This window comes from Lepisosteus oculatus, chromosome 2 (assembly GCF_040954835.1).
Source record: "Lepisosteus oculatus isolate fLepOcu1 chromosome 2, fLepOcu1.hap2, whole genome shotgun sequence".
In the NCBI taxonomy this organism is placed as follows: domain Eukaryota; kingdom Metazoa; phylum Chordata; class Actinopteri; order Semionotiformes; family Lepisosteidae; genus Lepisosteus; species Lepisosteus oculatus.
The window spans coordinates 33041503-33066234 of record NC_090697.1 but is presented as its reverse complement, the minus strand read 5'-3'; the positions used below and the strand labels follow the sequence as shown (position 1 = coordinate 33066234).

Sequence of the window (24732 nt, the reverse complement as noted above, 5' to 3'; positions counted from 1 at the left end):
TGTGAAGTGTTCAGTTGAATCATCATGTTCCTGTTTTGTCCATAAAAAGAAACTCATAATGATAGGGTGGTGGAGGGATTCAGACAGCCTCTGCTTTGTTATTTGCACTACGTGCACTTTATGGATTATGTAAACTGGCACTTTCCCAAGGCTTTGTGTAGCCCGAATCAAGTCCAAAGCGAAGCTTTCTAAGCTCTTGCACAAACACATTTAGAGAATTGCCATTTGTGATACTGCAGTGATCCACCCTTATTCACCCTGCCTGTGTCTGTGAGAGAAGAGAAGGCAGCAGAGCTGAACTGCATGGACGCCAGGGTGTATTGTCCTTTCATGGCTTACAGGTGCGCGTTTGCTAATCACAGATGGTAAAGAGCGAGAACACAGGAGCTCGCAGTTAAAAGAAGGTGGTGGTAAAAGAAGGACATTGTCCCCCATTCATATATTGGGGAAAACAATTAAAATAATGTTGAATGAAAAAATAAAACACAATAACTGGAATAATTAAACATCAATTTAACAATTCGAATTAAACAATAATTTCCGGGATCATCAATGTTCCCAAGGAGCATGGAGGAAAAAAAAATAGAGGATATCTTAGTACATGTATATGACATCTGTCTTCCAATGTGCTCTTGCTTGACAACTGACAAGATTCATGTAGCAAAAGGTATTTTTAGCTGAAAGCGAGTCTGGAACCGTTTTTTTCATCAATCTGCTCTCAAGTGCAGGTTAAGTGAGCTCAAGAGTAAAAATAAAAATCAGAAAAAAATCCATATGACTTGAATATTAAAAACATAAGTGTTCAACAGGTTCAGTATTTAACTGTGTACAATTTAATTATATAAAGTAAACAATGAGGGCATACATTTAGCTCAATCCATCAGCTTAGTGGCTCCTCCATGTCTGCAGAGCTAAACAGTTGCAGAGAACCAGAACACATTAGGTTAGTGGGGTTGCTTAGTGTCCTTTTCAACTATCCAACAATATGAAGTCTGTCAGTAAGCAGACCTGAGCATTGCGTAGATCTAAGAGGTCAAATGTGGAGTTAAAAAAAATGCTTCTAAACCTCTCTATATAAGAGGGGGAAGTACAATCACTTATAGACCTGTGAGGAAAGATGCCCTAATAAGGTAACAAAAAGGGGAAGTTAAGAGGTGAAATGGTCAATTACAAAGGCCATCTTAGTCAGTTCTAGGGTTGGACAATTCTTAAACCTCTCATTCTCCAGAGCAGAAGAAGCAAGAAGCAAGATGCAAGTTTCAGCTGCCAACAGATCTGAAGCACTGGCATTTCAGGCTATTACTCATGTAAGGGAACATTACAGGTGTTGGATTCAATAAAGACCAGATATAATTTTTTCAGGTTTTTTTTGGTAACCCAACACCACATTCTGACATATTGTACCTAATTTTAAAAGCTGTAGCTTAATGAGTACAAAATGAGCAGTAATGATCAGTGAATGAGATCAATGTCTTTACATTGAATTGCCACAGCCTGGAGGAAAAAGTACTGCTGCTGCAGAAAGCTATAGCCTATATGTTCTCATTAATTGAACACATGTGACTAGGTAACAGGTTGCTCCTTTTTAATTTAACCAGCAGCATTTTAAGAAATGGGTTGTTAGTTCTGCGAGCTGTTTCATTTTTCATTATGTGCATGTTAGTGATTTTTGTTACACTTATGACTATATGTGAATTAATGAAATGAAAGGGTTTTCACTCATTATAATCAGTTCTGATAAAGGGAAGACTTCTTCAAACCACATTAGCTCCAGGCTGGAGTTGAAAACACCATGTAGAATTCCAGCACAACTACTTTTGACCCACGCCGGAAATAATCCAAACTGTACATTGTCTCATTTCTGTTATAGAGCATGTACCCTTTTTCAAGCGTCCCCTGCACCTACAGTAGTTGTTAGGTTATTCACAGCATACCTCATCAACAACTTTCAAGAAAGATGTTGTTACAAGCTGTCACGTCTGGATGACCATGTAGGAGGTGCAGAAAGTGAGGTTTCAGAACTTGATCAATTAAGCACTATGTATTCAGGCTGCTATTAATTACTACAGGTGGAATTGTTAATGATTATACACTCCTGCTGAGATCACACTGCTTGGACCTCTCCATTAATGTGTCTGCTCAACACAACAAATGGCATATAATTCTACATGTCTGCATGACACATGCTGGTCTACTGGGGTGGTCCATGCAAACCTTGATTCATTGCTAAAGAAGGCTTTGCTCTACTGTTGACCAGTCCACCTGAGAAGTTGCTTCAGCATACCAGTGGCACAAAAGCATGCTCTTGGTAAGTGGGGCGTATTGGTCTTCACCTGGATTGACAGTCAGCAGGTGACCTTATCTGTGCCAACTGACACATTCTCTAGTAAGGCTATGTAGTTTTTGTGCAACACAAAGCCATTTGAGTGTATCATGGTCAGTTAAACCATTGTCATAGTTTGCTTTCCCTTTCTCTTTTTGCCTGTCCCATCACGGACTTTCACTGGGGCAGGCACACGCACTTTTTTTTCGCACTAAGTTCTTGTTCTTGCCTTATGTGCCCTGCTCACCAGGCTGGACCCCGCTAAATGGGGTACTGTAAGTCCAGTCTGGTCACCGCTGTGCTAGCGATTCTTTTTCCCAGGTTTGACCCCGTTAAATAGGATAAGCCCAGCCTGGAGGTTACAAGACACAGTGGTACTCTTTCTTTTTTGCCTTTTTGTTTATTTTTCACTCTTTTTGTATTATTTCTGGTCCCTGCTAACCTCACACTGGTGCTTCTGTCCCCTCACCCGGTGCTCGCTAAGGCGCTTCCCACTACACTGTCACAACAGTAAAAAAAAAAAATTACAGACATTGGTGGAGACAGCCTAGGCCATCATTAATAAGGAACTCCCCTCCATTTAAACAATTCACTTGGCACTGCCTCAGAATGCCCAAAATATAATCAAGGATCAAAACCACCCTGCGCATGCATCTTTGTCTCTTCTTCCTTCTGGCAGAAGAGTTAGGAGTATACAGTAATTGCCCAAACCTCCGAATTCAAAGAAAGCTTCTTCATCATAGCCATAAGACTTCTGAACACCACCTCTTAAACCTCCTACCCTCACTGCACCCCACTGCTTTTACACTAAACTCAAAATACTGTCACCTGAACCATTTACAGTATGCACAAAAAGTTTGCATATTGCTGCTATTTGAGTGCTGCTGAAGTTTACAGTTGTTGCTCTTCTAATTTATATTGCTGCTGTTGTATTGTGTACTAATCTTATATACTGTGTATTGCTGCTAACTGTAGGTTTATACGTACTGCTGCTACTTGTATTTTACACTGCTACTTTCCACTATCTTATTGGCATGCTGTATGTGCTGTTTTATGTTCTTGTCTCCAACAATTTGTAATGCCATTTTTTTCCGAGGAAACATGCATGTAAGCATTCCTTGTACTCTGATCCATATAACAAACTTTAAACTTGAACGATTTGAGATACTTGCCGAGAGTGTAGATAGAACTCTACCGCCCAAATGCGCTTCAAGTCTGGTCATGTCAGTAGTAGGCTATGACAAGTATACCCACATCAAAGGCACAGAGTTGTCAAAGCACTGTGGGAGGCAAATAGTTAATCAGTTCTTATATGCAAGTCCTATAACTCAAGTACCGACATACTTGCAGGTATGGCAGCAAGAGAAATGCATTGTGTCACAAGATGAATGGCTGTGACAGTTCGGTGTGCCACCATTCTCCATTTGTTGATTGCAAAATGGGTGAGTACTGTATGTAACAAATAATACACTGACATCCATCTTTTATCAGAAAGCTGCTGATTTCTGGTATCATGTGCCTATCCCTGGAAGTACAGGACACAAGGTAAGACTACAACCTACAGCCCACTCCAGTTCCGTCTGTTGTATCCCTAGTAACACTTTTATCCATCATAAGAACATAATACAGATATGCAAACACGAACCATTTGGCTCCTCTTGGTCTTTTGGTAGTTCAGTACGTAAGTGAATCTCAGCTTTCGCCCAGCAATTTCTTAAAAGTGCCTAGATTGTGTACCAGGCTACTCCTTAAGGACGTGTTTCCTATTTTCTGTCTAAATTGATTGCCTTAAAATTTCCTGTGTTGACCCTGTGTCCTTGATTCAATACTGGGTGTGAAACAGTCTCCTCGGTTTAGCCTAAGTTCGCCACAGGATTACACACGCTTGTATGTTCTGAGACCGTTTTTGTTGCTCTCTTTTTGAAGTCTTTTTTGAAGTCTTTCTAAGGCTATCAAATTTTCTTGTATGGTGACCAAAACTAAATACAGAATTCTAGATGAAGTGCTACTGAGTGCATTGCAGAGCCTAGATATACAGTATCTTCTCTGGAATTTCATGTATTTACATACAAACATCTTGTTTATTTTTTAATTGAATAATCAGGGCTATAATAAATATTCAAAACCACTTTGAGTGGTACTGAAAGTAATCTTGGTGACTATATCAAGGTAATTGATCAAGGTAATTTTAGTTATGAATAATTTGTGTAGTACTGATCTTTGTATTTAAACAGTTCTGATACAGCTCTTCTGATTGGCTCTCAATGTGATTAGGTCACGTTGGTTTATTTGGTATATTTCGTTCATTCATTTTTACTTTGGAAAATGTTCACTATTAATAGTTTCACTGACCGAAATGTTTACGTATTATTAACAAAGAATTTCTGAGCGACGTGTATTTATATATTTTTTACTATGTCATGTCGTCATGTCCTCCGACTGACCCAAACAGCAGCCCATACGTCCTACGCGAAGGCAGGTTAAAATACGCTTTGGGAGAGTTGCTTTCATGTCCTGGAGTCGTTTGCTGTGTATTCGGGATTTGGTCAAGTTAAAGCAGTTAAGTAAAAAAATGCTTGTGGAAATACTAAATATATAGGTGGTTTGCAATTTTTAAGTAATTAAAGTGGATTTTAAAATGCAACAGAATTACATTAAGACGCAAGTTCTTTTTAGAACAACCTTCCGGGAAAACTGTTGGAAGTCATACATTTAAAACATACATCAAAGAATGTCTTCCATTCCTCCTAATATTTTAATAGAAACTCTTTATTATGATAGTACAAATTATATGATGTTTATACGTTTTTATTATGGTACACGTCATTAAACTATATATTAAGGAAAAGAGCCAGTGTTACACAGCGTTATTCAAAAGTAAAAGAAAGCACTGTTAAATCACTTCTTCACCTTCAATGTATATAAAACGTTTTTATTACTATATGAAATTTACAATGAAAAGTCAAACTAATTTCAGCTGATTGTAATAATTATTGATGTAGATACCATACGTACGTTTTCTCTCCTTCGCATTCGACTGTCTCTTCCACCGTCGTTTGCGAGTTAATTTAATTTCTAACTGGGGGTACCAGCCTCCTAGTTCTTCGGCCTTATCCAAGCTAGCAGATAAAATCAAACTGAACATAATTGAATAAATACTGGTGATCATATTAAAAGGTTCAGACAGTACTGTAGGTCCAACTATTACAAAAACGTATGACAATGACGTAAATGATGTGTTGTGAAAAGCTATCCTGGTTTCCACCAATAATCAGTTACAACAGATAGAATCCATTATATTGTAGCTTGAGCTATAGCACTAATGAGAGAGACCCATGATCGTTTCCTGTAGACGACATACCTTCTTAAAATGAATTATACTTCTGCCCCTGCTGAGCCTTAACTGTCAGACTGTACATTTAAATCTTTCATGCTGCTTTTCAGAATAGATAAGATTATAAGTTTTAAAACCGTGTATAAATATAACAGGCATTCAGCTTTTTAAAAATACTTCTGTATACCTTGTTGTTACTCATCTCCAAACTATTGTACAAGTTTTAAAATGTAATGAAACTGATACATGTTAGTTGTACAGCATGTCTTTATTACTGTGAATCAGTCTGTTCACAGGAATATACTGTATTCATTCTATATACTGCAATTTGGTTTTTAAGTTTTTAAAGTAATTGTGAAGCTAGACATTTCACTGGGTTCCTGAGATGTTAGGCACAATGTGCGAAATAAAGAATTTGGGAAGCAAAGGCGCTTGAACAGATGTGCACAGTGAGGCAGGTTACCCTAGTAGAGTCCTGCTCCTGCAGGTGAGCTTGCAAAGGGCACCTTCTTGGGGACATTTGTAAAACATTGACCTTAGTTTAGTGTATTTCCCGGCAGGACCTTGATTACAAAAGTCCAGCTGCAACTGTGTGTGTGAATGCCTTTATCTCTGTAAGGAAGATCCTCTCACACCACCTTGCACAGATCACCACCCATGTAAAACACAGAGTTTCTGGGTCTCACATCTCCTAGCTGGAGTACACCATTGCTCAATAAAGTACCTCAAAGATTTTCTTCACATTTATTATGATAATTTATTACGTCATTGTGATTTCTCTATTTCACGAGGAATGACAGCAGCTGAAAGCTTGGGAGAAATTAGAATCATTTATTGTGATGTGGAGATTTGGCGTAACCCGCTTGGCTGAGGGCCAACCTCCCGGCCGTTGGACGGGGAGGATAGGACCCCCATGCGACCAATGGGGTAGCTGCAAAGGTGGAGAGGGGGTGGAGGAGGGATGCAGAAAACGAACGAGGAAGAGGAGAGGGTGACGTTTGATATTTATGGAGACCGGTTGCTTACGTCGGGATTAGTGAGAATTGCAGCAGCTGTGTCGAATGAGCGCGGCTGCCTTCATTCCTCCCGAACCTTCATTAAAAACTCCATTTCACGAGGAATGACAGCAGCTGAAAGCTTGGGAGAAATTAGAATCATTTATTGTGATGTGGAGATTTGGCGTAACCCGCTTGGCTGAGGGCCAACCTCCCGGCCGTTGGACGGGGAGGATAGGACCCCCAAAAGAACCAAGCGGGACCCCCAGTCACCAGTGCAGAAAAAACAAAAACAAAAGATTATTGGACCAATTCAGCTGAGGAGAGAAAGTGCCTGCTTGAGGATACCGGGGTTAGTTTTAATGTATGCATGGTAAGCCTCGGAGGATCAACGGCTGAGTTGCTTGATGAGATACTCGGGTATGCCTTGGCGAGCGGCGGAGGATGCGGCCCCTGATCTAAAGGAGTGCCCGGAGAATTGTTTAGGAGGGTATCATGATACGGCCCTTCTCATTTGCGAACAGAGGGGCAGTAGGCAAAGCTCTGGCAGAGGTGCGAAGATGTGCGTAATGGGATAGAGGGTCGTAAGGGCTTATGTAGGAACAGAGTTTGAAATAATAGATGAGAGTGGCAGATCTGAGTTGGTTGGTTTTGCTTTTCTTGAGATAGAAGGTCAGTGTCTCGGAAGATGAGATGGAGATGTTGGATAAGCAGGGTTGAGGAGAAGGATCGAAGGATGTGGAATTAGCGGTAATTTCAGAGCACCTTAGGAAGATAAAGAAGGCTAACAAGAATAAAGATTCAAGAGGGCGGTCGACCCAGGGTGAGTGGTAACCGGACAACGTTGATGCAGGATTCAAGGATGTCTGAGGTAAGTGGTGCGCGTAGGTTCGGAAGTGATTTTCAAGCCACTGAAAAGCCTTTAAAGAGAGTGATTCGAGGGTGGATAAGGGATGGACGGATCGTGCAGAAAAGGAGTGGATGCCGCACAGGTATACTTTGGTGGTGGATGCTCGTACCTTGAGTGAGTTTCTACGATAGCGAACGAAGGATGATGCGGTGAGAATGTCGAAAGAACAGAATTTTATGTTCGCAGAGAGGTGGAAGGATTGGAAGCCCTTTCAGGCAGTGCAGTAAGAATCGAGAGTTCAAGGGGCGATAGTTTGCTGGGCCGGCTGGAGATAGCGATGGAAAGGATAATTCGGAGGAACGTGAGTTCTGAATAGGGAGATACTGTGCATGGGTTCGGTCTTGCATCTGGTGCCAAGTTCCTGAAGCGAGAGAGAGAGTCAGCTATCTCATTAAGGTGACCTGGAATGTGAGCAGCTACGCGAATGAATTGATGTGTGAGAGAAATCCATTTAAGGCGGCAGAGGAATTTCATGATGGATTGGGATGAAGACCTTCCTTTGTTGATTATATGAACTACTGCATGGATGGCCGAATGGATGAGGATGGTTTATGTTTCCAATTGTGGCCCCAAAGAGAAGCAGCAACGACAATTGGAAATATTTCTAACAAGGCTGATGACTGGTTGGCGAGAGGGATTGGAGAGAAATCAGGAGGCCGAGGGGCCGCAAACCATTGGCCTTTGTAATAGCCTCCGAAACCGACTGAGGGGGCTGCGTCTGTGAAAAGCTGGATATCTTCAGTGTCAGAGAGGACGTCATCGTAGAAAAGAGATATGCCATTCGAGTTGGCCAAGAAAAGCTGCCAAAGCCTGGGCTCGGATTTGCAGTTGGCTGAAGGGCTTACGTGGTGGTAAAGAGAGGGCACGGAAGAGGCGAGGTCGAGAAGGTAGACCGTCCTTGAGGGATGATACGCATGGCGTAATTGAGGTGGCCGAGCGGAGAGAGAAGTTCCCTCTTTGTGCGAAATTTGGCAGAAGAATAGATAGAGATATACATCTGGATCCTGTCGATTTTGTCGCGAGGCAGGGAAGCGGAGAAATTGATGGAATTGAGGGTGATCCCGAGGAATTGGATTATATGAGAGGGGCCAGTTGTTTTGTCCATGGCAAGGGGTACCCCTAGTTTCCTAAAAAACGGAAAGAAGTGTGGTGGAGGCTCTTGCAAGTGGGGTGTGAGGAAAGTCTATGGTAAGGAAATCGTTGAGAAGGTGGACGAGAAAAGGAAGCTTATAGTTATTCGAGGGGATCCAGCCGAGAGCTTCGGCTAAGGTACCGAAAATGTTTTTGGGCTACTCCTACGTCCGAAGGTAAGGCGGACTGCAAAGAACTTGTTCTGCCAATGAACGGTGAAAATCTGAAGGAAAGGCCGTCGAGTAAGATGTGGGTGGAAGAGGGGTCGGGGTGATGGAGCAGGCCGAAAACAAGAGCGGGGATGTCAATTGGGGTAGACAGAAAAGCCAGTAGTCTTTTGGGAACGCTGAAGGTGGAGCGAGCATGGAAGGGCCAGCAGGGGCAGGCAGAGCGAGCATGAGCTTCGCCGCAGAAGCTGCGAATGTGAAGGAAGCGACGAAGGGGAGAGGTACGTGTAGAGGAATTGAAGTGGTTGGGAATTTGTTGGCCTCTGATCATCACGATGGGGCGACTGCGAACATCTTTGGACCGGGAAGGTTTGAAGAAGACCTGGCGGGAGAATAGATGCTGTGGGGGAGAAGGGGCGGAGTCGAGGTTGGGCTTGCGGACGGTACCTGGGCAAAGATTTGATGAATGTGTCCAAGAGGAACAGAAGTCGCAGGAAAGAGCTTGGACACCAGTGAAAGTGCGACAGTAAAGCTCAATGTCCAGGGCTCCCCAGTAGGTGCGCTGGTTCCGTTGGAGTAGGCGGGCAGCGGCCTCGGCCAAGAACTGCTTATGGTAATCGTAGAACAGGGAGCCCTCGAAAAGGACGGATAGATCGGGGATGCTGTGCATGTAATCGTCGGGTTCCTGACGACGTTGGGGAAAGGCGGAGCACGTGATGTCGTGGAAAATGCTGAAAGCCAAGCAGAAGTCAGAAATTCGAAGGACTGAAGCAGAGTGAGGGTCAGAAGATTTGAGTAATGGAAGTCGAGCCGCAGTCGACTGTTCTAGAATCGGAGTTGTAAGTGGAGGAAGAGAGAAAGTGAGCTAGATTGACGTCCGCACCTCAGAATTTGCTGCCGGAGTGGAAAGGGAATGGGAGGAGGACTAAACTTTAGTGTGTTAGGAGGAGCTGGGAGAGGAACGGCTGTTCAGACAAAAAAGTCCTTAGTAAAGGGGAGATTGGAATCCAGGGCCGAAGGCATGGGATGACGGATGCCGTGTTGGACACCGGGGAAGGGAGAAGATGAGGAGAGAAGAAGAGCGGAAAGCAGATTGTGGTAGGAGGGGTTTGACGGATCTGGGGCCTGAAGCTCGGTGGCTTGGGATATGGAAGCCGAAGACTGCTGGGAATTGAAGCAGGAGCGAAGGCTGCGTTAAGGACTGAGGAGGCTGCCGAGTCGTCTTGGACGCCAGGGGGTGGGGGAGGGTAAGGGCCGCCTGCTAGCTGAGCTGGGGGTCGTTTACTAGCTGGCCTTCGGGCCGTGGAGACAGCAGCATGGGCCAAAAGAAAAGAAACCGGGGCCGAAGGCACCAAGCTGGCGGAGCTTGAGCCGTGTTGGACGCCGGAGGTAGAGACAGGAGAGTGCAGAAATTAGATTAAGCGGAGAAGGGGGGGGGGGGAGGGGCGTGAGCCTGGGGCCTTAGACTCGGCAGCAAGGAGTTTAGGGCAGGAGGCTGGGTGGGAGAGGCTAGGTGCAGTTGTTCAGCAGAGGAATGGATTGCTTGGGGGAAGAGACAGACACGGATATATCAGGACAAGACAAGACAGAAGATGCGACAGGCAGAGGCGCGGGCGGCCTCGGGGTCCTCACGTTGGGATGAGTGGCGGCGGCGCGGGTGATGTCATCAGAGAGCACCGGGGGAAGCTGGGGAGTTGATGTTTCCTTGTGTAGACTGCGGTTAAGTACGGGGAAAACAAAGCTTTTTTTTTTTTTGGAAGCGTTTCTTTTAAAATGGACGCCATGTTTTCGAAGTATCCTCTGGAGGCTTGCTACGGTCCGGTTGGAAATCGCGAGAGATGATCCAGGAGAAGGGGGAGCCGATGTGCATGAAGCGCGGCGGCAGGGACATCCTCAAGAGAAGCGGGGGTTATTTGGAGATTTTGCCGTGGAGGAACGGGAAGGCTGGGTTTGTAATGAGAGAGGGACTGCGACGGCGGAACGCAGTCTTCGACGAGGAGTTGGATCTTGTGAGGACTGGCTGGGAGATGAGCGGCGCTGATGTAGCACGGCGGCTGAAGGAGGCGATGAGACGGAGGTGAGGGGAGCTGTGGGGGGTGGACTGGACGAGAAGGGGAGGAGAGTCTCCTGTGCTGCAGAAAAGGTCTTCATCAGAGCGGCGGATTTGTAGATCCATGAGAAGGGAGCACGGATTCGAGCTAGGCAAAAACAAACCATGCAGAAAACGAACGAGGAAGAGGAGAGGGTGACGTTTGATATTTATGGAGACCGGTTGCTTACGTCGGGATTAGTGAGAATCGCAGCAGCTGTGTCGAATGAGCGCGGCTGCCTTCATTCCTCCCGAACTTTCATTAAAAACTCCATATAAACATGTTTTTGCACTGTGCTAAAAAGCATTTTCTTTGAAAGACTGTACAAAACATAGCATCACACTATGTAGGCAGACTGTTTTCATAACATTATTGGTAGTGTCAGGTGCTTCCTCGTGATTGGAGCAGTGACACAGATGGTGAAATATATTTTGTGTCGTTATAGTTAGTAGTCAAGGGATGGTTTACAGGTTTGATTTTAGAGGTAGTGGTCACAAAGAATCAGAATAAGTATGGTGTGCAGTGTCAAACACAACACATTGCCTGTTAATGAATAATTGTTTTTGTTTGGATGGTTCTAAATTACATTATACACTAAATTATTGGCTTAAGCAATTGTAAACAGGTTTTTATGAGTTTAATTGTTGATAATTACCCTGGTTCATTCTTTTTCCTGCAGAGGTGAAAATGCAGAGTGTCAGAGTTGCTGTGGTGGGTGCTGGAGTGGTAGGCCTTTCGACAGCCATGTGCATTGCCGAATCCATTCCCCACTGCTCACTGACCGTACTGGCTGAACACTTCAGTCCTAACACTACCAGTGATGTAGCTGCAGGGATTCTCTGTGCTTCTCTGTTTCCAGGTAAGACAAGAGAGTAGCATTTCAGTTGAATTCTTTAATGATTCAGCTTTGTAGCATTGTGAAAGAGGTTTTATTTATATATCGTATCATTTATTCATTGTAAATTCTTAAATTGTTGTCATTAATAGAGCACCACAGGGATTTTGTAGTATGACTACTGCTCTAGATTCAGATTTAGTTAGTAAACTAGTCTGATCTGTAGATGATACAAAAACGGGAGGATCACCAAAAACTATAAAAGCAGCAAATTTAAATAAATAAAAAAAATCTGATTTTGATTAAATTCAAGGCCTGCAGATATTTAATGTAGACAAGTCAGAGCGTTGGATATTTAAATCAAGTGAAGTGATATTATAGTTGTACCATGTGCTATTAAAACCTCATTTAGAATTGTGTATACAAACTACTAGCTCCAGGTTTTGTAATGCTAGAAAGCATAATTGCAATGTAAAAAGACTTATAATTCTGCTTTGTGTGTTTTAAATCAGTGTGATCCTGTTGAAAGATCTGTGTGTCGCAATCTGTGTTTATGCATTAACACACTTCATGGGTTGGTTTGTCATAGATAGCAATCTTTTATAGGATACTACAGGTGCAGGAAATAGGACAACCACAGGACAACCAAACAAAACCCTAAGCTTCTTTTTCAGCTGCTGCCTATACTTGGAGTCCCCATCAATATTGCAAGGCAGTTAAGCTGCTTACCGCCAGCAACTCTTAAACATTCAAATTCTATTACATACTGTATGTACACAAAACCCTTTGTTAGTCCCTTTTCCTCGGTAAACCATACAACTCTGGTAAATCAAGCTGAAGATTTCTTTATTGCTATAAAGAAAGGAGAAGAGATTAAGTCAACAGGTTAACCTCATCTCTCACTCACTTTCCTAAGGACAGCAACGGGCTTTTATACAAAAACATACATTTATGATTGGTCAGTAGCAGTTTCTTAACATGTAAGGTGTAGACAAAGTTAGAAAGTTGGTTGTTAGGCCACCCTTGGGCATTTAACCAGGACCCTAATCAGCTAAGGCCCTATTCTTTTCCATGTTGCTAAAGCACATGTAGGATACATGAGTTACACCTTCACTCAAGAGACCTTGATGAAACTTGGCCAGCCGGGTGTGTACAAAAAAGTAAAACAGTTCTTGAGGACCTAATTGTTAACTCCTAACAGGCATACAGTGGATATAAAAAGTCTACAAACCCTTATTGAAATTGCAAATCTCTGTGATATAAAGCCAGAAATCAAGAAAAATCATGTCAGACATTTTTCCATCTTTAATGTGACATTGCAACCAACACAATTCAAGAGAAAAACAAATAGATAATTATTAGATAGATACTTTATTGATCCCGTGAGGGAAATTGCAGTGCAACAGCAGCTTAACACACACAACACAGCCACAGTGTAACGAATTATATAATAATAGTACAATACATACAATACAAGAGTTACTCACAGTCTGGACACACAAAGAACAAACTAGAACGGAACAGTACACAGAAAAATCATATCACACATATGAATATAAATATAGACGTAAATATAGATATGGATGTAAATATAGATATAATGTATTGCACAGGTCCCTAGCATATATTGCACAAAAAAAGGTTGTAAACGGGAAAAAGAAAAAGAAAAAGAAAGAGAACAGATGTAGCAGTAGATGTGTAGATGCATTCAGTCCAGAAACAGGTCACTGTCAATGTTGCCTCTGCCCAGACGCAAGGTGGATGCGTTGTACAGTCTTATGGCAGAAGGCAAGAATGACCTCCTGTAGCGCTCCCTGTCGCACTGTGGATGAATCAGTCTGTTGCTGAACGTGCTCTTCATTCCTGCAAGCCTGTCATAGAGGGGATGGGAGACGTTGTCCATGATGGCCTCTAGTTTGGACATCATTCTCCTCTCGGCCACTACCTCCAAGGGGTCCAGGTCAGACCCAATGACAGAGCTTGCTCTCCTGATGAGCTTGTTCAGCCTTTAGGAAAAACTGGGAAAAACTAATTGAAATTAAAAAACGTACAACACCCTGGTTGCATAAGTGTGCACACCCTTTTATAATGGGGGCTGTGGCTGTGTTCAGAGTTAACCAGTCACATTCACAATCATGTCCAAAGTAACATACACCTGCCATTAATGAAAGTGATTCTGATAAACCCCAAATAAAAATCAGCTGTTCCTGTAGGATTTTCTTGAAACTTTTGTGGTTGCATGCTATTAGGATAGCCATGGTCCACAAGGAGCTGACCAAACATCTACAGGATCTTATTGTTGAAAAGTACTGATCAGGAGAGGGGTATAAAAGGATATCAAAGGCATTGGATGTACCATCGAGCACTATGAAGACTATCATCAATAAGTGGAGAAAATGCGGCAGCACAGGGACATCGCCAAGATCTGGACAACCCTCCAAAGTTGATGACAGGACAAAGGGAAAACATATCAGAGAGGCTACCAAGAGGCCTACAGCAACATTGAAAGAGCTGCAGGAATTTCTGGCAGGTACTGGTCACTTCTTCCATGTGACACAGTCTCCCGTATTCTGCACATGTCTGGGCTATGGGGTAGGGTGGCAAGACGGAAGCCATTTCTCACAAAAAAGAACACCAAGACCATTTAAATTTAGCGAAGAAATACATTCCAGTCACCCCAAACCATGTGGGAAAATGTCTTATGGTCTAATGAGACAAAGGTTGAACTTTTTGGCCTTAATTCGTAAAGATGTTTGGTGCAAAGACAACACAGCCCATTATCCAAAGAACACCATACCTACTGTGAAGCATGGTGATGGCACCATCATGCTTTGGGGCTGCTACTCCTTATCTGGGGCAGGGGCTCTAGTCAAGATGGATGAGATAATGACTAGCTCCATATATCAAGATATTTTGGCACAAAACCTGCTAGCCTCTGTCAGAAAACTGAAGCTGAAGAGGAATTTCACCTTCCAACATGATAACGACCAAAACACATCCAGGTCAACCAAGGAATGGCTTCAGGAAAGGGAGCTCAAAGTCTTGGAATGGCTCAGTCAGAGCCCAGACCTCAGTCCCATAGAAAACCTGTGGAATGACCTAAAGAGGGCTGTGCACAGGAGATCCTCTGGCAATTTGAAGGAGCTGCAAGGAAGAGTGGGATTAAATTGCAAAGTCCGAGTGTGCATAGAGAAAGTTGATAGAGACTTATTCACTGTAATAAATGCAAAAGTGCTTCCACAAAGTATAAGTTTGGGGGTGTGTGCACACTCATGCAACCAGATTGTTGAAGGTTTTTAATTTAAATTATTTTTCCTAACAATTATCTATTTGTTTTTCTCTTGAATTTGGTTGGTTGCGAGGTCACATTAAAGATGGAAAAATGTCTGACATAATTTATCTTGATTTATGGCTTTACATCACAAAAACCTGCAATTTTAATAAGGGTGTAGACTTTTTATATCCACTGTAGGTTCCTTTACCTTCCAAAAAGTTATTCAGAGTTAGACACTCCTGCACGTGCCGGTGAAACCACATACAAAGACCCTAAGAAAACAGATCAGACTAACTCACAAAGCCCCAGATTAAGTACACAAATATGCAATATATATTTAAAGGTTTACCTTATCAGAAATCGACTTAAAGTGAAATATTTGGAATATTCAACAGCTATAATATAAATAATTGGCACAGTGTAATGCACACTGGCAAATATTCAGAATTGTAGTGTTAGTGATTAATTGTGTTGTAATCGGCATCTCAGAAGGCAAGCAAGCCTACTTGGATCTAATACAATAGACTTCTGAGTAGAACTAGGTTACTTTTGCAAATGTTGTTGGTGGACCAATAAAGATAGAATATTTTATTAAAGAAGAACAGAATTTCCAAAAAAACTAATGATCCAGCATTTTTACACTGTGCTATGGGACTTGCTGTTCTTCTGGATAAGATCTAAGGCCTGACTACTTGGTCATTAAATATAAGATATTATACTAATAGAGTTATTAAGCCCACATTTCTGGCTCAATTTGGAGCTCATACAGACTTGTCTCTGTAAAGGTTCCCCTTAACTCAGTTGTTGAAGTAGATTTGTACTTCTGTGAACTGAACTGTTGTGTAATCGGGCTTCTGGCACATTATGGCTGTCGTGCATTACCGTGGAGGGGGCTGCATTGCAGTGGTGGATGACAAGGGTTACCTTCCATTCTTCGATGCAACATGTTTTGGTATTCTTTGGGTAAAAGACCTATATAAATTAATTTTTAAAAATAATTTTCCAGATATTCCAGTGGAACGACAAAAACGGTGGTTTAAGGATACGTTTGACAATCTTCTAGCCATTTCTGAGTCCTCAGAGGCAGCAGAGGCTGGTGTGTTCTTACTTTCTGGGTGAGCAGTGTAGTTTTGCTCCAATCACATTTGCTTTAAAAAAACAGAGTTCAATAGTTTATGCAGTGGATATCAGTGGCCTACACACCACTACTGTGCTAGAAATCAAGATAAATGATGTCAGATATTTTCCCATCTTTAATGTGACCTTGCAACCAACCAAATTCAAGAATTCAAGAGAAAAACAAATATATAATTATAAGGAAAAATAATGAAATTAAAAAACCTACAACACCCTGGGTTGCATAAGTGTGCTCTGACTGAGCCATTCCAAGACTGATCTTCCTTTTCTGAAGCTATTCCTTGGTTGACTTGGATGTGTGCTTTGGGTCATTATCATGTTGGAAGGTGAAATTCCTCTTCAGCTTCAGCTTTCTGACAGAGGCCAGCAGGTTTTGTGCCAAAATATCTTGATATTTGGAGCTAGTCATTATCTCATCCATCTTGACTAGAGCCCCTGCCCCAGATAAGGAGTAGCAGCCCCAAAGCATGATGGTGCCATCACCATGCTTCACAGTAGGTATGGTGTTCTTTGGATAATGGGCTGTGTTGTCTTTGCACCAAACATCTCTACGAATTAAGGCCAAAAAGTTCAACCTTTGTCTCATTAGACCATAAGACATTTTGCCACATTGTTTGTGGTGACTGGAATGTATTTCTTTGCTAAATTTAAATGGTCTTGGTGTTCTTTTTTGTGAGAAATGGCTTCCGTCTTGCCACCCTACCCCATAGCCCAGACATGTGCAGAATACGGGAGACTGTGTCACATGGAAGAAGTGACCAGCACCTGCCAGAAATTCCTGCAGCTCTTTCAATGTTGCTGTAGGCCTCTTGGTAGCCTCTCTGATATGTTTTCTCCTTGTCCTGTCATCAACTTTGGAGGGTTGTCCAGATCTTGGCAATGTCCCTGTGGTGCCGCATTTTCTCCACTTATTGATGATAGTCTTCATAGTGCTCGATGGTACATCCAATGCCTTTGATATCCTTTTATACCCCTCTCCTGATCAGTACCTTTCAAAAATAAGATCCTGTAGATGTTTGGTCAGCTCCTTGTGGACCATGGCTATCCTAATAGCATGCAACCACAAAAGTTTCAAGAAACTTCTACAGGAACAGCTGATTTGTATTTGGGGTTAATCAGAATCACTTTCATTAATGGCAGGTGTATGTTACTTTGGAAATGATTTTGAATGTGACTGGTTAACTCTGAACACAGTTACAACCCCCATTATAAAAGGGTGTGCACACTTATGCAACCAGGGTGATGTAAGTTTTTTAATTTCAATTAGTTTTCCCTAATAATGACCTATTTGCTTTTCTCTTGAATTTTGTTGGTTGCAATGTCACATTAAAGATGGAAAAATGTCTGACATGATTTATCTTGATTTCTGGCTTTATATCACAAAAATCTGCAATTTGAAAAAGGGTGTGTAGACCTTTTATATCCAATGTACCGTATATGTAAAATCCTTTTCAAAGAGCCCATGCATGCACATATTTATGTCTTCAAGAAAGGGCTTTCAATAATGTTATATATTATACATTACATATTATACATATTTTGTTTGAATCCTATACAGTAGCTATATAAATATATATGCAATAACTAAAAATAATCACAAATATTCAAAGAAAATGAATTGTTTTTAACCAACACAGTTCATATATTATTGAACAGAATGTTATGCTGATAACTCTTATATGGAAAGAATGCCACCTATAGCAGAATGTTTACTACACTGTAATCAAAACAGTCCAGCCAGTCAAGAAACCAAATAGCTTGACCAGGAAAAAAATCAGAGAAAAGATCTACGAGCCATTTTTTATCTATCATTTTGTTTCAAGGTGGCAGATATTTCGGGAAATTCCAGGAGAGAAAAGACCTTTCTGGTCGGAAGATGTCTTGGGTTTCCGGTTCATGACGGGTGCCGAACTGAAGAGGTTCCCACAACACAAGGCTGGATATGCCTTCACCACCATAAAGTGCGAGTGTTTGACATACCTTCCATGGCTTCAGAAAAGGTAGCTGTGTCACTTGTTTTGTCTGTGTTAAAATGCACCCTTTAAATACTGCAGGAAAAGAAAAGGTTTCTTCTTATTTTATACAAGCATGTTTGTACAATTTCTTTCATATCTGAAATGTTTTATTTTCTGAATTATGTTGTGAGCAAGCAGCAAGTTGAATTTACTGGCCACTTGTATTGACCACTTGTAATACAAAAATGACTAGGTTTCAGTCCATGTGGGTAAGAGGATACTGATTCAAGGGCATAAACAAATGAATCCTTTCCTATCGACAAAACACTCTGATGCAACTGGTCTAGGTCCATTTATGATTAACTGTGTGGCTATTGGTGTGTGGGCTGACTGTGCTGAAATGAAGCACATTGCAAGAAGGGGTCATGGCTAGTATCCAAGGAAGGAAATAGTCCTGCAAAGAAACCTGAGCTACTCTCATGCAAGTTTCCAGGAAAGACAAGACCAGGAAACCTTGATGAATAGCCAAGTTCATCAAAGCAGGCAAGTTGATGAAGATTGAAGGTTCAAAAAGGACAAAATGGTGTAAGATTTTTAAAATTAGTAATTATATTACAAATTATATTATTATATTATTAAATTGTGCCACAGGTTCCTGTCTAATTGTGATATCAACGTCCATTTAAATTTGATATTTATGTAGGTTTAATTGTTTAAAATGTGATCCAATACGTTTCAATATTTCTCTAGCTCTTTAATTTCTAAAAAAATTAAAAGGGCATCATCAGAACGGTGGAGCAGAGTTAATATTAAAATGTAGCCTAATTTGGAATTACTCCGATGAAATGCAGGGTAATGTTTTTCACAACTTGATATGGTTACATTTAGGTCTCCATGTAATGGGAAAAATCAATAATGGGGTGACATTACAGTGGTTTGTCCTCACATCATGTCAAATGCAGCAGCTCAGGATAAGTTAATTTGCTGAGAAAAAAAACGTTTGAATGACTTACAGGTAAAACCTTTGACCTAATGGATCTTGGGTCCTGAGTTTCAGACTTGAATACCTCTCTGTGTGGCATTCACTTGTTTTCATTGCAGGTTTTACCAGCTATGCTCTAAACAAGCTCAATCAGCTCATTATTGGCTTTAATGAGATCAACTTTACAGCTTTTCCCAGCTCCTTAGGTGTTGTTGCTTTGCTTTGAGTCTAGAAAACGTGCTTCCAGGATCAAGACTGTGGTCTGGTGGCTGTGGATAGCGGATGGAATGATGAATAGAGCAGGAAGTGTTGTGAAAGTGTTTGTTCTAGGAAAAGAAAGAACAAATATTTAATGAAAGCCTGTTTTAACATAAATACTTAAATCTTCCAGGCTCAGAAAAGCAGGAGTGCAGTTTCAGTCTGAAAAAGTGACGGACTTCAGCCAGCTCTGTCAGCACTATGACATCATTGTCAACTGCTCCGGCCTTGGGTCCGCTACCCTTGCAGGGGACAAGAAGCTCTACCCTGTCCGGGGTCAGATCCTCAAGGTCCAAGCACCCTGGCTGAAGAACTTCATCAGAGACGGTGATGGGTTGACCTACATCTACCCTGGGCTCGACAGTGTGACACTTGGAGGCACTCGGCAGGCAGATGACTGGCGCTTGACCAGCGACGCCAGGGAGAGTATGGGTATATTTGATCGTTGCTGCAGCCTTGAGCCCTCTCTGAAGAAGAGCTTGAAGTTAAACGAGTGGGTTGGCCTGAGACCTAGCAGGAAGAACCTCAGGCTGGAGAAGGAGTTATTTCGGCTCCAGAACCGCCAGGTTCCCATTGTTCACAATTATGGCCATGGAGGGTGGGGTGTTTCTTTGAGCTGGGGCACGGCTCTGGAGACAATGCGGCTGGTGCAGCAGTGTATACATGAAAGGCCTTTAATATCTAGATTGTGAACTTTCTAGAGTTTTATTCTACTGTGGCTCATTGTGAGTTGATGTGCTTCTTTCAGGCTTACATCCACATTGAAATAATATATATTATGCCTTAATGTACATTTCAGCTATGAATAATACGATAATTTAACTACATTTCAATAGATAAAAATGTATTTCACACATACTGTACTGTAGTGGCTTTAAAGCCATATGATCTCACATGAAATATATATATATAACGTGCATACAGTAGATAGTAGTGGTACCTAAATATAAAAAAGGCAAAGTATTCCACCGTCAACATTGTATGCAATGTCCATAACTTAGTAACTTGCCAGTGGTTATTTTAGAAAAGTTTTGATGTGCTTGTTCTCACTATATAAAAATATACTTATATACTGTACTTCATAAAAAGCTATAGTGTTTTATTCTTTTAGAAGAATGCGTAATAAGAACACTTTCTCTCATTGTTGTAAAAAGAAAGTGCAATGCTAATTTAATACCACACGATAGGGAATATTAATGTAAGCTTTAGGTCCTGTTTTGTTCAGTTGAGCAGTTTGAAATGTTTTTAAGTTGTGTGGAGTTCTCTGGCTCAGTTGCTAGATAGGTTAACGGGGAGAACGTGACTTGGACAGGGGGAGATCAGGAAGGGCGTGGAGTAGTAAAGGGGGCTGTTCAGTAATAAACTGTAAAAATATATATATACATCCTTCTCCATCCAGTTCCCATCTGTACCAGCAGAGTGTTTAACCACCATTTGTAACAACATTTCACACATACTATATTGTAGTGGCTTTAAAACCATACGGTATCATACTTTATATACAGTATATTTATACAGAATATGAACACACTTCGGTTCATTGCCGTGTGCGCTACTGTTTCGGTATATCTGTGGTTCTGACTTCCTGGGATTTGTGTGTGTGGAACTGCAGGAGATGAGACCCGGCTGGGAGGGGGCTTGAATGAGTCCCTGAGGCAAGTTTTGAAAATGATAAAAAAAAAATAAACCTTTGCTGACTTTGCATGAAAGACATAAGGTACCTTTTGAGAAGTTGTGTACTGCTTGCAAAGTAGCTGATCTTGACAAACAGCTAATTTTGCTTGAAGAATTTAAAATCTGTCTGTACTGTAGCTCTTATTTAATTGAGCAGAAAGTCACCTTGCTCTTACGAGCGGCTCTGTTAGCAGAGTTTGTGTTAACACACCACACCGTTTTGAATGAATTTTTATCACCTTTATCACCTTTGTCTGGGGGGTGAGGGTTGGAAAGAACGAAGGAGAGTGAAATAAATGCCCACCAGCACTTTCTCTTCCCCTTAGTGCGAGGTGATAATGCGCTAGCTGCATAAAATAATCCCTCCTAAGCGCTTTCCAAACATCTTGGAGATGGTCTGGAGGTTCACTCATGTTATTACGCTTTTACTCATATTAATATTTGATATGTACAATTTTCAGAAATGTGAATATAGTTTGCATAGTATTTTATTGTGTGAGAGAATCACAATTATATTTGTCATTGTATTAGTTACAACAGATGTTTCACACCTGAAAACGCGTTTTTTTTAAAAAATTATACTGGGAGTGTGAAGATTGACTGGGGCACATAGTGAGATTAATGACACATAATTTTAGTAAATATGTTGACAAATGTCTGGATTTTTGGTTTCACAAGGCAAGATAAAATTGTATCAAGCTACAGTATGTGACGTTGCCCCCGTGACGTTTTCAGGAAAGGGGGTAAGTGAGCAGTGTCCTTCACAGTTTAGTGCCCACACAGTTAGTCACAGTGTTAGTTTTAATATAACGGTGTATAACTGTGATCTTACAAGTACTTTTTTTTAAACGCTTATAATCGCTATTCTTGCAAATATATTTCAGATTGATATTTAGTTGTGTCTACTTGTTAGTTGATGGGCAAATGTTCAAGGTGAAAATGCTTCCACAAGGAGGTACCTTTAAAGCGAAGAAGACGGCACCGAACATTTTTCAGCTCTGTATGTCACTTAAGCCATTGCTTTTTGGCATTTTAGTCATAAAGGTGGGAAAATGGCCCCAATCTGGCTGTCTAACCTTTCCCCATTCTTAACCATTCTGTGTACGTATTGCAGTGGGTGAGAGAGTTTTTTAGAGTACATTTATATAATTTTTCTGTTAAGGGGAAGCAAAACATCAGGATTTACTGTAATTAGTGTAAAATTAATATTTGAAATCGCAGCTGAAATATAAAGTTAAAATCTCAACAAACAGGAATGTTGGAAATATATATGTTTTCTGGAGCAAAAATACAAATAGAAAAATGCTTTTTGACATCTCAAATCAATTTTGATCAAGTCTCCAAATGAACAAGAAAAACATTGTCAGAGAGCAACTACTTTGTGTTTACATAGAATAAATAATTAGAAATTTGATCAATCTAATTCCTTATTCATTAAAACAGTGAAATTTCAGCTGCAAAAGGTCACACCAGAGACAACACTACTGTGCTTGCCATAGACGTTCAGGAAAGGGTGAATTAAGCCATCTCAAGTGCAGTAATTCGGTCATCAGTAATAACAGTTTAAAATGTGCATAGATTAATGTAAAGATTCTGGAAACTTTACAATTAAAGAGCTCTGTAGGACAAATAAAAGATAGAGAAAACCATAAATAAATGGTTTAGATGTAAAAATACAAACACGCATATGAGCAAAAAGTTTTAGAAATGGAGCAGGTGTTACTTTGAAATGAGCAAAGAGAAGAAAAGTTAATCATGACTGGACATAGTGTAGAAGAGGAATGCAGGAACACCTGCAAAAGCTTAGATATACAAAAATAAATCACAGAAAGCTACGTATTACAAAAGAACATGTGAACACTGTTGAATGTTTCCATACTGTAGATACTGAAATTAGGTCAAACATTTTAATTGTATTTTATTCTAAACATATTAAACATGAATATATTTTAGATTTTGTGTAGTTGCTAACATTGAACTGTTTGCTGAATGCACATAAAGTGCCGATAGGAAGTCTACACCCCCCTTGGACGTTTTCACATAGTTATTGTGCTACAGCATGGAACGATGATGTACAGTATTTAACTAAGACTTTTGCCACTCATCAACACAAAGTACTCTATAATGTCAAAGTGAAAAAAAAATTTACAAAGACATTTTACAAAATTAATTAAAAATAAAAAACAGAAATAATTGAATGCCTAAGGATTCACCCCCAGAATTAATATTTGGTAGGTCCACTTGGAAATGATCAAGAAATGATTTACGTTGCTTGATTAATTTTAAAAACTACGTTTTAAAGGCAGACGTGCTTGGTGCCCTAAGCTCTCCAGGCTTCTCTGTCTCTCCTCAGTGGGCGGTGTGCTATTTTTTCAGTGACCTTCTGATCTGCTTCACACCACGGGAAGGAGAATCTGTTTTTTTCTCTACGAAACATGTTGCGTTTAAGCTGATTCTAAGCTGATTCTAAGCTGACCACAAGGAAGAAAATTCAAAGTTTTCGCACAAAAAAAATGATTTTTAACTATCTAAACCCATTTTTGTAACTCTTAAAGTCATGCAATGTCTAAGTTTGGCAGGGACAAGTCATTTTTTCTTATTTGTGATTGTTTTTTAAAAAATAAAAGAATCAGTTGTCCATTGTGCCGTTCAGTATAATGTTACATTTTTTTCCTAACCCTAACCCTAGCTGGAGCCTTCAGAGAGCAATCCTGCAATCTGTCTCTGAACACCTCCAGACATCTGATTTGAAAAAGTCCCTCAAACCAAATAGAGTGAGTCTTAAACAATCAAAACACATCAAATAAACTCTTTTGAACCGATATGCTTCAGTAGAACGGGATTCTTTTCAACTTTTGATCTGACTCATTTTTTGAATACTAGTGCGACGCGCTGCAATATACAACAGCAGACAATAGTAACCCAAAAAAAGTTATAGACAGGATCGAATAATCACTTGTTCTGATATTCCCTTGGGACCCAAAATCCAGTGCTTATCGTCAAAATGTCTGAGTAGTTTGGAAATGCTAACCCTAACCCTAGCTGGGGCCTTCAGAGAGCAATCCTGCAATCTGTCTCTAAACACCTCCAGACATCAGATTTCAAGATGTCCGTCAAACAAAATAGAGTGAGTCTAAAACAAAAAAAACACATCAAATAAACTCTTGAGAACCGAAAGTGTTCAGTAGAACAGGATTCCTTTCAACTTTTGATCTGACTCATTTTTTTAATACTAGTACGACGCGCTGCAGTATACAACAACGGCAGACAATAGTAACCCAAAAAAAGTTTTAGATAGGATCGAATGATCACTTGTTCTGATAATCCCTTGGGACCCAAAATCCAGCAGTTAACGTAAAAATGTCTACGCAGTGTGGAAATGCTAACCCTAACCCTAGCTTGGGCCTTCAGAGAGCAATCCTGCAATCTGTCTCTGAACACCTCCAGACATCTGAATTCAAGATGTCTCTCAAACCAAATAGAGTGAGTCTTAAACAATCAAAACACATCAAATAAACTCTTTTGAACCGATATTCTTCAGTAGAACGGGATTCTTTTCAACTTTTAATCTGACTCATTTTATGAATACTAGTGTGACGCGCTGCATTATATAACAACAGCAGACAAAAGTAACCCCAAAGAATATTGGTTCAAAAGAGTTTGATCT

General features: G+C 40.9%; 1 protein-coding gene across 3 annotated transcripts; it reads left to right on the top strand.

The window, feature by feature from the left end:
• Nucleotides 1–84: 84 nt before the first annotated feature.
• On the top strand, nucleotides 85–23887 carry ddo (D-aspartate oxidase). Of its 3 annotated transcripts, XM_069178612.1 has the most exons (6): nucleotides 3876–4882; nucleotides 7322–7523; nucleotides 11630–11809; nucleotides 16066–16174; nucleotides 18020–18196; nucleotides 19525–23887. In XM_069178612.1, exons 3-6 carry the CDS (start codon nucleotides 11638–11640, stop codon nucleotides 20081–20083), a joined length of 1017 nt encoding a protein of 338 aa, XP_069034713.1. In that variant the 5' UTR covers nucleotides 3876–4882; nucleotides 7322–7523; nucleotides 11630–11637; the 3' UTR covers nucleotides 20084–23887. The 3 variants fall into 3 exon arrangements, with proteins under 3 accessions (XP_069034714.1, XP_069034713.1, XP_069034712.1); XM_069178613.1 differs by lacking the exons at nucleotides 3876–4882; nucleotides 7322–7523 and adding an exon at nucleotides 85–3868; XM_069178611.1 differs by lacking the exon at nucleotides 7322–7523.
• Nucleotides 23888–24732: the final 845 nt, after the last annotated feature.

Excerpts from the sequence above, each read along its gene's own strand:
- ddo (XM_069178613.1), top strand. The coding sequence starts at position 11,638 with ATGCAGAGTGTCAGAGTTGCTGTGGTGGGTGCTGGAGTGGTAGGCCTT. Across the intron at positions 16,175-18,019 it reads GGTGTGTTCTTACTTTCTGG|GTGGCAGATATTTCGGGAAA; the intron begins GTGAGCAGTGTA and ends TTTTGTTTCAAG. Across the intron at positions 18,197-19,524 it reads CTTCCATGGCTTCAGAAAAG|GCTCAGAAAAGCAGGAGTGC; the intron begins GTAGCTGTGTCA and ends TAAATCTTCCAG.